This window comes from Pseudonaja textilis, chromosome Z, assembly GCF_049901715.1.
Source record: "Pseudonaja textilis isolate UNSWEBS1 chromosome Z, rPseTex1.2, whole genome shotgun sequence".
NCBI lineage: Eukaryota > Metazoa > Chordata > Lepidosauria > Squamata > Elapidae > Pseudonaja > Pseudonaja textilis.
The window spans coordinates 122,742,131-122,756,353 of NC_142008.1; the positions used below are offsets into that span (position 1 = coordinate 122,742,131).

Consider the following 14,223-nt stretch of genomic DNA (forward strand, 5'->3'; position numbering starts at 1 on the left):
AGAACAATTTGGCTTTTACACAACACAGCAAGAGTCTAGACAAGATATGGCAAGGGGAAGAAAAAAAATGATCAGTAAAATTTACAAGTATTTATTAGACTATAAAATGGGGGAGGAAACTGTTATAGAATGCATGATAAGTTGGTCTAAAAATGTGGGCCATAATATTAACTTAGACTAGTAGGAACATCTTTGGCAGATAAACTATAGACTAACAATGTCAGTCTCCTACAAAAAGGACTTATATAAAATTTTCATTGCTGGCACTTACCGCCAGCGAGGTTAGCCAAAATGTTCCCTAACATGACACCCAACTGTTGGAAATGTAATTATAATCAGGGAACATATTTCCACATGTGGTGGATATGCCCTCATGCACGAAAATACTGGCAAAAAATTAGAATATGGATAGAGGAAATAACAAAACAGAAAGTAAAATTCAAACCAGAAATTTTTTATCAGGCATGTTAGAACCAAATACGAATAGGAAGCACCAATACTTGACTCTGCATATCATAATGGCAGCTAGAGTAAGTTTTGCTCAAAATTGGAAATTGTCTACGACCCCTTCAGAAAATATGATAATCAATAAGATAAGAATGTGCCGAGATGGATAGACTAACCAAACTGTTAAAAGATAACCAAAACAGTGAATATTAGAAAACATGGGATATCTGGTATGACTGGTTAAAGAAAAGATGATATCTGATGACCTGGTAACATTTTGGAAAATAAGGGTGATGTATAAATAAATGTAAATATATATGTATGCATATATAGAATTTAAAACGATGAAGGAGTTATTATGACAATGTATATGCTATCGAAGAAAAGTACAAGTGTATTGATTGCTCAAACAACACTGCAAAATGTATATATATGTTTTTAATTTAATAAATGTTGAATAAATATATATTAAAAAATATGTACACTTAAATGAACCAATGGGAAAAATAAGAAAGAATAGAAATTGAAATAAGAAGGAACAACAATATACATATTTTAATATAACAAGATCTGTGTAATAAAAAAGGGAGGTCTAGAAATTGAATGGCGATAGCATTATTTATGTTTAAATAACATGAAACAAAATAAAATGCTATGGGTTACAACAGTTGGCAACTTAAGATTTGTGGACTTCAATTCCCAGAATTCTCCAGCTGGCTATCAGAGAGCAGTTCCTTCCCTTGATGTACAGGTAGTCCTTGACTTACAACAGCCTCATTTAATGACCATCTGAACTAGTTACAATGGCACTGAAAAAGTGACTCACAACACATTTTTCACACATGACCATTACGTCATGTGACCATCTTTTTAAACCTTCTGATCGGGTTTTCCCTTCCCAAGAGAAAATCAAAGATCCATTCCCTGCCCCCACCAATCCGTCACATGGCCCAAACAAAATGTCCATCCCAACTGGAGACATTCCTCCAGACACTCCTCTCCAGGTGCAGGGTCACATGTCCTTGACTTTCCAAGAAAGAATGTTGTTGGGTTTAAACTTCCACCTCACTGTGAAATGCCCCCTCCCTAATTCCCAGGCACCAAATGTGGCAGCCGTGAAGCTTCCAAGTAAAATATGGCTTCCAAGACTGACAAATAAATTCTGGGCTCATAAGTCAAGGAGTACCTGTATTTTAATACCCGCTGACATTTCCCTTCCCTGCATTTCGTACAAGATTAAGGAACTTGATGTAGATAGCTAGATTGAGATTTGAAGGTTGCATTTGGGGATGCTGAATTCCCAAATGCATTACCATTCTGGCTGGTCTGGGAAAGGATGTTCCAATTGAAAGTTCCTGGGAAAAATGTTTTCTTCTCTCTGTTTTGATGATAGTGCTGAAGATCAGAAACCATTATTTAAGATTGGAAAATACCCCACGGATGAGGTGCTAAAGTGGCAGCTAATGCTTATTCAACAGTGTCCTTGGAAACGCAATGCTACAGCGGTTATGCAATATAGGTAATAATGCTAATTGTTCATATCACCAGTTCAAAAAGGTATCGGATTGCCTGACTATCAGACCTGTCACAAACTTAAACTTCTAAATTGAAAACGATGCTTGGCTCCATTTCCTGAAAAAGGTATATTTTTTTAACAGAGATCAAGTGTATTGCAGTAATGCATAGCCAGAACTGAGATTCACGCACCAAAATTCCTGTGTTATTCCCTTCCTCTCCCCTCTTTAACTGTCTTTCATTTCTCAAGATAACCAATTAAAATATTGCAAGCTATTCTCCTAATGGTCAGTTCAAAAGTGTTCTGCTATGCTGTTCCTTCCTTCTTCAACCTGGGCAACCTTGAAGCAGCTTCTCAAGAAGGCACAGCACCTACTATCAGTTTCCTGAGCATTTTCCTTTCGTCCCGCTTCTCTATAGTTCATGGGAGACTGTCACTGCATATCAACAAAGCACAAGCAAGCTTGAGGAGGCACCGCCCTTCGAATGCTTTAACCATAGGATAGGTTTATTAGATGTAGTCCAGTGATGGCTAACATTTTTAGCACTGAGCGCCCAAAGTGCCCACGCATTGCCAAAATGCGATGCACGCACATCCAACCTGCATGTGAGCATGTCCCCCATGCTTACATGCACATCCCCCACACATGCACGCATTGTCCCCACACATGCACCCCTGCATATGCGCCTCCATGCATATGTGAGTATTCCCCATGCATGCGCCCCATCTCATGCATGCATGCTTGTCCCCTGTACATGTGCCCACAGCATGAGCCCCGCCCCAGCACATACGCGGCAGAGACCCAAAGACCAGCTGGTTGGCGGAAGGTGTGCGTGTATGTGCGGAAGACCTGAGCTGGGGCGACAACCCACATGCCCAGAGAGACGGCTCTGTACGCCACCTCTGGCAAGAATGCCATAGGTTTGCCATCATTGTCCTAGACTTATAACCATTTGCTTAACAACTGTTTGAAGTTACAATAGCACTCAAAAAATGACTTATGACTGGTCTTTTTATCTACCACCATGACAGTGTTCCCATGACCATGTGATCAAAAATTGGTGGGGCTTCCAGTTTGAAAGGCTTCGGCGGCGGCAGGAATCCGCGACCATGCTTGGTTCCTGCTGCGCTCGCTGCTGGCGTGCCCCCGATCCAGCTGGATTTTGGGGTTAATAGTCACCCCGTAGAGGAGACTGAAGATAGAGGAGGCCCAGCAGGGGTCCAAGGGGATCGCAACCCCCCTCCTCAGCTGGCTTAACTCCTTTCTCCAAAAGTGGTGGAGCGGCAGTCAGCAATGGCCGCCACAAAGAAACTTTCATCCGGATAAAGACTGTGCAGGAAGAAGCTGAGAAAGTGAAAGTTTTGGGCTGAACCGGGATAACAAGTAACATCTAAATACCCTGGAAATTCAACTTTTTAAAAAAGATACATTGTTCCCTAAGAAGATCGTAAAAAAGCGGCGGAAGAAAGTTTAAAAGGGAAAGGTTTTTTTTTTCTCACTCTCCTTCCCTACGGAAATAGCAGAAGGAAATCAGAAAAACCTGTCTTGGCAACAGAAGGTAATTAAATTTGAAAAATAAAACCAAGGGGGTATTAAAGATTTCTGAACACTGGAATCAAAATTTAAAAATGATTTTTTTTGCTATAAGTGGGAAGGGAGAGATAAAGAATTTATATTAAGACTTTGCTGGAGGAGATTGCTTGGAGCTTATAAGACCAGAGACAAACTGCAATAAGACTTCAAAAAATACATTTTGGAACTTTGCAATTAATTCTACCCCAAGAAGAGAAAGTATAAAAAGGAGAAAGTGCTAAATGAAACAGTTTGTGTTGATTAGGGTTGCTTGGTGACTTTGGGACTTTTGGAAACTATTTTTTGAAAGACTAATAACTTTTGGGTTGTTTAAAAAATTTCACAATGGCATTATCTGTTGAAGAATTGAAAATGGAATTTCAAAAGTTAAGAGAGGAGGAACAAGAAGGGAAGGGCTCTTCTGGATCTGTTTTTCACTTTCTGGAAATGGTTATTTCTACCTACCAGGAATTACAACAACAAGAAAGTTGGGATGAAGAAGAAGAAGCCATCTTTGATGAACAAGTGACTTTGGTTAAGGAAGAAAGGGGAAAGAGGGGAAAAGAATGGAGAATTCAAGACTTAAAAAACAACCAAAAAAAGGGAAAATAAGGTGAAAAATTGATACAATGTCAGAAAGCAACAGAAAAGAGGAATACAACAGAGGGGAGATTAAGAGGGTGGAGACTAAGAGATGGGGGGGTAAAAAGGCTAGATTGGACAAGAAAAGAAGGGAAAAGGGGAAGAGAAGTCACAAAGGCTTGAAGCAAGATGTAAAAAAACAGATCTTTTTCAGAGACAAAGGGTAAAATACAATTAAAAAGAGATTCTGCAAAAGCACACAAGATTATATTGTAGTATTGTTGAAACAGAGTTAGAAAATTGGAATATTATATGATTTAATAAAATATTAAAGGGAATATGTAAAATGTTTAAGATTTAATGATAGAGTTTAATTTGCTTTAGATTATTGTTTCAACCATATTATAAACGTATTATTATTATTATTATTTTTTATCTGAAACAATGTTGGAAAATTGGATCTTTATAGGATTTAGCAAAATACCAAAATGCATAAATGATAAAGTTTAATATACTATGGATTATTGTTTCAATTATATTATAAATTTATTATTTTTCTATCTTAAAACGTAATAGGTAGTTTTAGAATATGCTAAGCAGAATCAGAATGAGGATTATATATTATTTTAAGTGTTAAATTTAGGGGAAAGATATAAAGGCGTCATACTTCAATTAGTGATTACAGGAGAAATATTGTGTTAATAAGAAAAGAAAAATGGATGATTACAGAACGGACAAAAGATATCAGTATAATGATCTAAATTGAGATGAAATAAATAAAATAGAATTAAGAGAGTGAAAAGAGGGGAGAAGCCATATAGAAAATATAAAATGGTAAATAAGATATGAAATGGTATATAAAGTGAGCATGAACTTGATTTATGTCTGTACCAAAAGATGTAACTCGGGACTAGGCCGCTTTCCAAAAAGAAGTTTTATGTTTTTATGTTTTGTGTTTTGTTTGTGTATGTTTGTTTATTGAAAATTAATAAAATTCATTAAAAAAAAATTGGCAACTAGCATTTATGATGGTTGCAGTGTTTGGGGATTACATGATCTCGTTTGTGACCTTCCCAGATAGCTTCTGATAAGCGAAGTCAATGGGGAAACCTCGTTTGGCTTAACAATCTCACAGTTCATTTAGCTGCAGGGATTCACTTAGTGACTTGACAAAAAAGATCATAAAATTAGACATGGCTCACTTAATCAACTGCCTTGCTTAGCAGTGGAAATTCTGGTCCCCAGTGAAAAGCTGAGGAGTACATGTATAAAAAGAGCAATGATAGTAATAGCACTTAGACTTATATGCTGCTTCACAGTGCTTTACAGCCATCTCTAAGCGGTTTACAGAGTCAGCCTATTGCTCCCAACAGTCTCGGTCCCCATTTTACCCATCTTGGGAGGAAGGCTGAGTCAGCCTTGAACCTGGTGATATTCGAAGTGCCGAATTGCTTGGCAGCCCTCAGTCAGCAGAAATAGCCTGCAATACTGCGTCACCACAGCTCATAAAAAATTATGTTTCTTATGAAGATCCCCACCCCCAAAAAATCTTTATAAAATGTTCTTTGCCATAGTTCACCAATTTCATAGCATGGTGATCAAAACTGGATGCAGTATTCTAGGCCTGGCCTCACTAAAACTGTATAGAGTGAGACTAGTACCTCATATGAACTTAATTCAATAACAACAACAACAACAACAACCTGGTTATGGCTGACCAACGGAACATTGAAGAAAGAAACAGAAGGCCTGATTCTTGCAGCCCAAATACAAGCCATCAGAACGAATGCAATAAAAGCCAGAATAGAAAAATCTGCTGATGACCCCAAATGCAGACCCTGCAAAGAAGCGGATGAAATCATTGATCACATACTGAGCTGTTGCAAGACAATAGCTCAGACTGACTACAAACAACGTCACAACAAAGTCGCTCAGATGGTCCACTGGAACTTGTGTCACAACTACCATCTGCCTGTAGCAAAGAACTGGTGGGATCATAAGCCTGAAAAAGTGGTCGAAAATAAGCATGCAAAACTACTGTGGGACTTCCAAATACAGACTGACAAAGTTTTGGAACACAATACCATGGATATCATGATTGTGGAAAAGAAAAAAGTGTGGATCGTTGACATTGCCGTACCTGGTGACAGCAGAATCAACGAGAAACAACTTGAAAAAGTCACCAGAGATCAGGACTTGAGGATTGAACTGCAGAGACTCTGGCATAAACCAGTGCAGGTGGTTCCAGTGGTACTCGGCACACTGCGTGCTGTGCCTAAAGACCTAGGCAAGCACTTGAAAACAGTTGCGCTGACAAGATCATCATTGGTCAGCTGCAGAAGGCCACTGGGATCTGCTCGCATAATCTGCCGATACATCACGCAGTCCTAAACACTTGGGAAGTGTTCGACTAATGATTTGTGATACAAAACCGAGCATGGTTATCTCTTTTGCTTTGTATATTGTCATTTTTGTGTATAATAATAATGATAATAATAATTATTGTAGATATATACATAATTTTGTATTTATTTTGTCATGTTTATGTAGTGTATAGTGGAGGTAGTAACTCTTTGAGCTGTATGTAACAAAAATTCATTTTAATGTATGCTATTGTCACATTCAAAGTGACAATAAAATTATTCTGTTTTGTTCTATGCTATGCTACTCTATGCTACTCCTACTTGACTCTACTCTACCCTCTTCCTCTGATAATGCAATTTAGGATTGCTCTGGCTTTTTTCAGGGGTGTCAAACTCAATTTCACTGAGGGGCGCATCAGGGTTGTGTTTGACCTTGGGGGGCCAGGGGGGGCGTGGCCAGCTCGACATTGCTTTTGTCAGGGGTGCCTGTGGTGGCATGAGTGCTCTGCCAGTGAAAACGGGCTCCCGAGCTCCATTTCATTTGTGAAGGCCTCCTGCCACCCTCTGCCAGTGAAAACAGCAGGGGCACTTCAGGCCGGTCCTTTGCTGTTTCCAGGGCAGCCCTCCGGCCAGATCTAAGCACCCTGCAGGCCAGATCCGCTTCTCGGGCTTTGAGTTTGACACCCCTGCTCTAGATAGATAGATTGAGTTGGAAGGGACATTGTAGGTCATCCAGTCCAATTCCCGCGCCCAAGCAGAAGGCCCTGCACCATATCTGACAGATGTGTCAGAGCGTTTGCAGTGTGACTGCTATTATGAGACATCTCAGGAACAAAACACAGCACACAGAGACTTAAATATTTAACAGTGGTTAAATGTAACTTGTTACATTTACAGCTATTATATACAGACATATACGTGGTAGGCAAATACCTTCTTAACTCCACATGGCGAAACTGCTCTGGATACAGGGCACAAGGAGAGAGAACATGACCTCTAATGGCTGTCTTTATATAAATGCCTCTTAAAGGGATAGAACCCATCCCCAGTTTTAAAGGGAAATACCCATGCTATGCTGATTTAATTCTTATTGCACAATCTATATTGTATCAGCTTCACTGCTGGTTGGCTCTTAAATCCCAAGACCTTAACAAGATGGCAGTTCAGTCTCTTCTTGAAAGTCTCCAGTGATGAAGCTCCCACACAATGATCCCTTTTCAAGTTAACTGTTGCTAATGCCTTTTTTCAGGAAAGAGCTAGGTCAGTGTTGCAACGCTTCTCATCTGCTGGTGTTAACCAAGAAAAATGCACCACTGGGCTCCATCATCAGGTTCGATGGTGACAGCTATAAAAACATAACCGTAGATGCCAGGCTGAGAGATATTCTATTGAAGGTAGGAAAAAATGCATCCTTTGGGTTTCGGTGGAAGGGAAACCAATAGGGGCAGGACGTGTTAACAGAATACAGGTAGTCCTCGACTTATAACAGTTCATTTAGTGACCGTTACAACAAAGTGATGACAGCATTGGAAAGAAAAGAGACTTAGGGCGGTTTATCTCACGTATGACCATTGCGACATGGTCACGTGATCAAAATTCAGGCACATGGCCTCTTATATTAATGACAGTGGCAGCATCCAGGGGGGTCATGGAATCCCCTTTTGCAACCTTCTGACCAGCAAAAGTCCATGGGGAAACCTGATTCACTTAACAACAGCGTTACTATCAGTACAATGGTGGCGGTTGACTTTAACAACTATGGCAAGGAGTGCAACATTCACAATAGCGGTCTCCCTTAGCCACAAAAAAGTCTGGTTTCCATTCGGGTCGTAAGTTGAGGACTACCTGTAATAGAGTTGGAAGGGACCTTGGAGGTCTTCTAGACCACCCCCCTGCTCAAGCAGGAGATCCTATACTGGAGGCGTCAAACTTAATTTCATTGAGGGCTGCAGCAGGGTTGTGTTAGACCTCAGGGGACTGGGGGTGGGTGTAGCCAGGGTGGGCATGGCCAGCTCGACATGTGTTTTTGGCTGCGATGGCATCCTACAGCCCTCTGCCAGTAAAAATGGAGGGGGCCACACGCAGCCCTTCCAAACTCCATTTTTGCTGACAAAGGCACCATGGGATGGTGCTTTGCTATTTCCTGGGTGGCCCTATAAGCCACCCTACCGATCGATCATTCTTTAGTTGGGATCACAGGATACCGTCTCCAGCTCTGTTCTCGGGGGATGTGGGGGAGAGAGAAAGAAACTTGGCTTCATGCAAGGAAAGCAGCAGAAGCAGCAGAAGTCTTTCTCTCTCCCCCCTAAACTTCACCTAAAATGAGTCTTTGTGAGACTTGTCACGCCGGTGCAGCCTCTTGGAGCAGGATGCCTTGCAAGGTCCCAAAGACTCATTTCTGGCAGAGTTTGGGGGAGAGAAAGAAACTTTTGCTGCTTTCCTTGCATGCAGCCAAAAGCAGAAGAAGAAAGAAGCAGCCCAGTGGCCAGGCAAGATGCATGGGGCACATGGGGCAAGTTCCCTCCCTCCACCCTTCCCCACTCCCCTCACTACCTTGTGTTGTTCACAATGCAAGTGACGCAAGCCTTGTGTTCCCGCAGGCCATGTGGGTGACGCAGCCTTGTGTTCCCGCGCAGCCTGGATTAATTGCTTTGGGGGGGACATTTCTCTGAGGACCACCAAAAAATTTTCATGGACCACCAGTGGTCCCCAGCCAACCAGTTGGCAACCACTGCTATACAGGTAGTCCCTGACTTACAACCATTCATTTCATGACCATTTGAAATTACAACAACAGTGAAAAAAGTGATTTATGATCATTTTTTTCACACTTAAAAACCATTGCGGAATCCCCAGGATCATGTGATCAAAATTCAGATGCTTGGCAGCTGGTTCCTATTTACAACAGTTGCAGTGTCCTCGTGTTTATATGGTCCACTTTTGCAACCTGTTTTGGACGGTTTTGCAGTGTCCCTGGGGTCATACGATCCCTTTGTGCAACATTGACAAACCAAGTCTATGGAGAAGCCCTGATTCATTTAGCTACCAGGTTACTAACTTAACAGCAGTGACTCACTTAACGGCCATGGCATGAAAGGTCATAAAGTGGAACAAAACTCAACAACTTTCTGTTAGCCATGGAAATTTTGGGCTCCATTGTGGTTGTGCATCAAGGACTACCTATATATCAAATGCAATATTTTGTTATTTGCATCGAGCGGGTCATATTCCAAGTTTGTTCTGACCTGGCTTGAAACATGACAAACCCTCTGTAGTTAAATAAATGTTCCCTTTATTAGCAGCGCCAGCAGCCCTGGCAAAAAGCCTCTCTCTCACAGCAGGGTAACCAGTCTGTCTAGCAGGGAGATGAATAGTTGTCTGCCACACCTATTCATCTCCGTCCCCTGTCTTTTATCCCCAGAGCTAGGATAGGGCTTTGCATGCAGCAATGGTCCAAGGATCAGCCCATAGATTTCCATTGCTCTCCTCTCCTTTGCCTTCGCATCTGCGTGTCAGTTACTGGACCCAGCTGTTCCTCCTCTTCCTCATCAGCCACCTGCAGGCCTGGGGGCTGTTGACTCTCCATCTAAGGGCTGATGGATGGCCCAGGCTCCGCTTCTGTCTCGCTCGCTGACAGCTCCATTCCCTCTTCCCCCTCAGAGCTCTCAGGTTGCCTTGATGCTGGCCCAGACTCCCATACCTCCTCCTCCTCCTCTGATTCGGCTGCTGGAGGGGCCGTGCAGCCAACAGGCCACAACAAAGTCACTTCCCTTTGGATAATTGTAATCCTTGCTAAAGGCGCCTAAATTGCTGTTGAGCCTATTTGAAGGATGAATTAAAGTCCAATTCATGAAAACGTTTTACATCCAGTGTTTGTATGTATTTTTAATCTCTCTCTTTTTTCTTCCTTCCTTATGTGGCCCCTCTAGAGATTTCCATTGGCAGGTACCCGGTATAGCAAATGTGCTGTCATTGGCAACGGTGGTATCCTACAAGGTAGCAGGTGTGGACAAAAAATTGACCAGGCTGATTTTGTTATCAGGTATCTGTTTTTTTTATTTTGGGGGGGAGCTCAGGTTAAAGGATGGGATCATAAGGAACACTTTCCATCCTTGGATTATTGAAGTAACAATTTTCTCATTTCCCCACCTTTCTTCTCCTTTGTCTTCCTTTCCTCCTGCTTCCCCTTCTCTTTATCTCTTCTCTCTTCCATTTCCTTCTTTTTCTTCTTTTCTTCTTTCATTTTCTTTTACTTTCCCCCCATCTCTGTTTCCTACCCCCTCTCCCTCCTTCTTTTCCTTCCCCTTTCTCCTTCTCCTCCTTTTCTTCCTTCCCCTATACTTTTCTTCTTTCATTTTCTTTTTCTTCCCCATCCCCTTTTACTTCCCCACCCCTTTTCCTTCTCCTTTCTCCCTTTTTCCTCTTTACCTTTCCTTTCACCTTCTCTTCCTTCTCCATCTTCCCTCCCTTCCTCTTCTTCCTTCCTTTCCCTTTCTTCTTCTATTTGTCTTCCCCTCCCTCTTCCTCTCCTCCCTTTTCCCCTCCCCTTCCCTTCCTCCTTCTCTTTTCCCTTCCCCTTCTTCCTATTTCTCTTCTCCCTGTTCCTCCACTCCCACCTCTACTTTTCCCTTCCCCTTCTCCTTTTCCCCTCCCTATCCCCTCCCCTTCCCTTCCTCCTCTTCCTCCTCCTCCCCTTTTCCCTTCCCCTTCTTTTCCCTTCCCTCTTTCTCCCCTCCCTCCCTCTCCCTCCCCCTCCCTTTCCCTGTTGGACCCAGGAGCTTTAATTTCTAGTATTTTTGCAATTAAAACCATTGCTTATTTGGGAATCCTATGGACATAAAACTCCCCCTCAGTATGATAAAAAGTGGGAGATACATCAGAAGAAAACAGCAAGGAAGAAGCCATTTCTTCGAGATGACAAGTGAAGTCTCCCACCACCTGGTTCTAGACCGAACATGTATGAAACAATATCAAGAATTAGTGCAAATAATTTTGGGCGTTGAGATTCTGGCAACAACATTCCCCATTTGAAGTTCTTACAAAAATACACCACCACCACCATCCTGCATTAAGAACCGAACCTACCCATTTCCCTTCTTTTGCAGTTTTAAATAACAGTACAGGTAGTCCTCAACTTATAACAGTTCATTTAGTGACCGAAGTTACAACAGCAGTGAAATAAGTTACTTATGACCATTTTTCACACGACCATTGCAGCATCCCGGTGGTCACATGATTTACACTCGGATTCTTGACCACTGACTCCCATTTTTAACAGTCACAGTGTTCTGGGAGTCATATGATCCTCGTTTTGTGACCTTCTGACAAGCAAAGTCTATGGGGAAGCATAGTGATTGCATAGTGAAACACCTGCAGTGATTGGCTTGAAAAAATGTGGTAAGAAAAGTCATGAAATGGGGCAAAACTCACTTAACAAATGGCTCCCTCTTTAGCAACCGAAATTCTGGGCTCAATTGTGGTGGTAAGTCAAGGACTACCTGTAATGCATTTGTTTCAGTTTAATCTCTGTGTCTGTTTTCCGTTTGCTCCCCCACCCAGGTTTAATCTGCCTCCCTTAAATACAACTGAAGATGTGGGAACCAAGACACACTTAGTGACTATCAACCCCAGTATTTTTCATATTAGGTAAGGAAGATTATGTAAATACAAATATTAATCAACTACAGTCTGTGAACGAAGAAGGCGGCCATTCTAAACTTCTAAGAAACATGCAGACTATAGTTTTTTTTAAAAAAATAAATACACGTTGATCTCTTTTGAAAGATGGCATTTTGCAAAAAAATCAAAATGGGCACCTAACAAAGGTTTCGTTCACATACTGTGGCTTGTCAAGTGTTGGAAGAAATATCCATTTGGTTCAGTTCCAAGCTGGGATGAAGCAGAACCACCAAGCACATGTTTCTCTGGAGCAGCTGACCACATGGAGTTGAGAGTGAGGGGTTTTTATACCTTCTCTCAGGCTTTGCACTTGAGCTTCCTGTTCCTGTGCAAGAACATGTATTCTGTTGGCTGTTGTCAGACTCCCATGGGGCTATGTAGGGGTCATAGCTGGCTCTGTAGCAGGGGTGGGCTACTATGGGTTCGCCCGGGTTCGAATATGGCTGGTTCAGAAAACCACCAAATTCCACTCCTGGCTAGCCCTGCCCACTCCAGCCCATCCCTTTCACCCCACCCCTCCCAGGAGTCTCCATGTGGCCCATTTTGGAATGCAAGGTAAGTGCAAGTCGCTCATGGAGGGTCAGGAGGGGAAAAAACAGGCCTCCCGGAGATTCCAGAAGTCTGGAAACTGGCCTCTTTCCAGTCTCCGGAGCCCAGAGGAGGCAGTTTTTGCCCTCCTAGAGGCTCGAGGAAAGCCTATGGAGCCTGGGGAAGGCGAAAACACCCCACCCCCTTGTGGTGCAGGAGGCTGACTAGGCCATTCCCATCATGGCCATGCCCACCCAGCAAACTGGGCAGAGAACTCATTGCTGTAACTTTTGAAGCCCACCCGTGCTCTGTAGGCTGTCTGAGAAGTTTGGTTGAAGTTTCTGAGGGTGATACAATGTCCTTAGGAGAGGACACAAGAGATTGTGCAATGTAGTGAGCTCTGTGTCTTAATGGGTTAATTCTATTATGTCCTTAGGGGGCATATCTTTAATCCCTTCACCCTGGAACTGACAGTCTTTTATAGATAGGCTGGCCCAATATTTCTCGAGGGAGCTGGGGCTCGTGAGTTTCTGTCTCCCTTAGGTTTTTTATTTCTCTTTTAGGGGAAATATTACATTCTGCCTTTTAAAAATATTCCTCAAAACATTTAATTCTTGTAGGAGGTGGGGGACTGGGTATAACTCTGTACATGAGGGTGTGGTTTTCTTTTGGGATTTTCTCCTCTCCTTTTTTTTTTTTTGAAGATTCGAAGACCTGAGGGATCCTCCAACGGCTTTTATAGAGGTTCTTCAGGCCTACCAAAATGCCCTTTTCCTCATTCCTGCATTATCCTTCAATTATCACCTTACAATTGCCTACCGTGCTGTAAACATCATGAAGGGTCGTGGCCTGGCCCATAGAGCATTCTTCCTCCACCCATGCTACCTGGCTGCCCTCAATAAGTATTGGAAACTGAAAGGTATGAAAGAAACACGCCTGACCACTGGCTTTATGTTCACCAGTTTGGCTCTGGAGTTCTGTGACAACATCTCTCTCTACGGCTTCTGGCCCTTTCCATATGACCTGACTGGAAAACCACTCAATCATCACTACTATGACAATGTGTTGCCACATCCTTCCATTCATAACATGTCCGAGGAGTTCTCCCATTATCTCAATATGTATGCCCAGGGTGTCTTGCGCATACAGCTTGGCAAATGCCAGTGAGTTTTGGGTAGGGAAGACAGTCCCTACCGAGGAATAAATCGGCCAGAGGAAAAACAGTTGATTTGCGGTTCCCACTAAAGCATGAATGTGGCAACGTGGAATTTGTACCATTGAGGAAAACAAGCTTCCACCAGGATCCTTCCAAAAACAGGACATCCCACACATTCTCTTGTAGCGTAACATAACTCATTTGTATTCTTACTCATCTAATGGGCAGAAACAGCAGCCTTTCACACAACCTGGGTCGAAATAAGGGAACATGCAATTGTTATGTTTGTAAAAAATAAAAAAAGAAGCTGTTTCACACTAAGTAACTGGCCAAAGCGGAGTCTTTTTCAAAAGTTTTTAGTTGGGAAACCAAGAAGGTT

General features: G+C 42.4%; 1 protein-coding gene across 1 annotated transcript; it reads left to right on the forward strand.

Annotated features, from left to right (window-relative positions):
* The first annotated feature begins 217 nt into the window (after positions 1-217).
* On the forward strand, positions 218-14,156 carry LOC113452718 (alpha-2,8-sialyltransferase 8F-like). Its single transcript, XM_087917285.1, has 7 exons — positions 218-281; positions 1,545-1,575; positions 1,841-1,966; positions 7,731-7,875; positions 10,411-10,523; positions 12,041-12,127; positions 13,393-14,156. Exons 1-7 carry the CDS (start codon positions 218-220, stop codon positions 13,853-13,855), a joined length of 1,029 nt encoding a protein of 342 aa, XP_087773411.1. The 3' UTR covers positions 13,856-14,156.
* Positions 14,157-14,223: the final 67 nt, after the last annotated feature.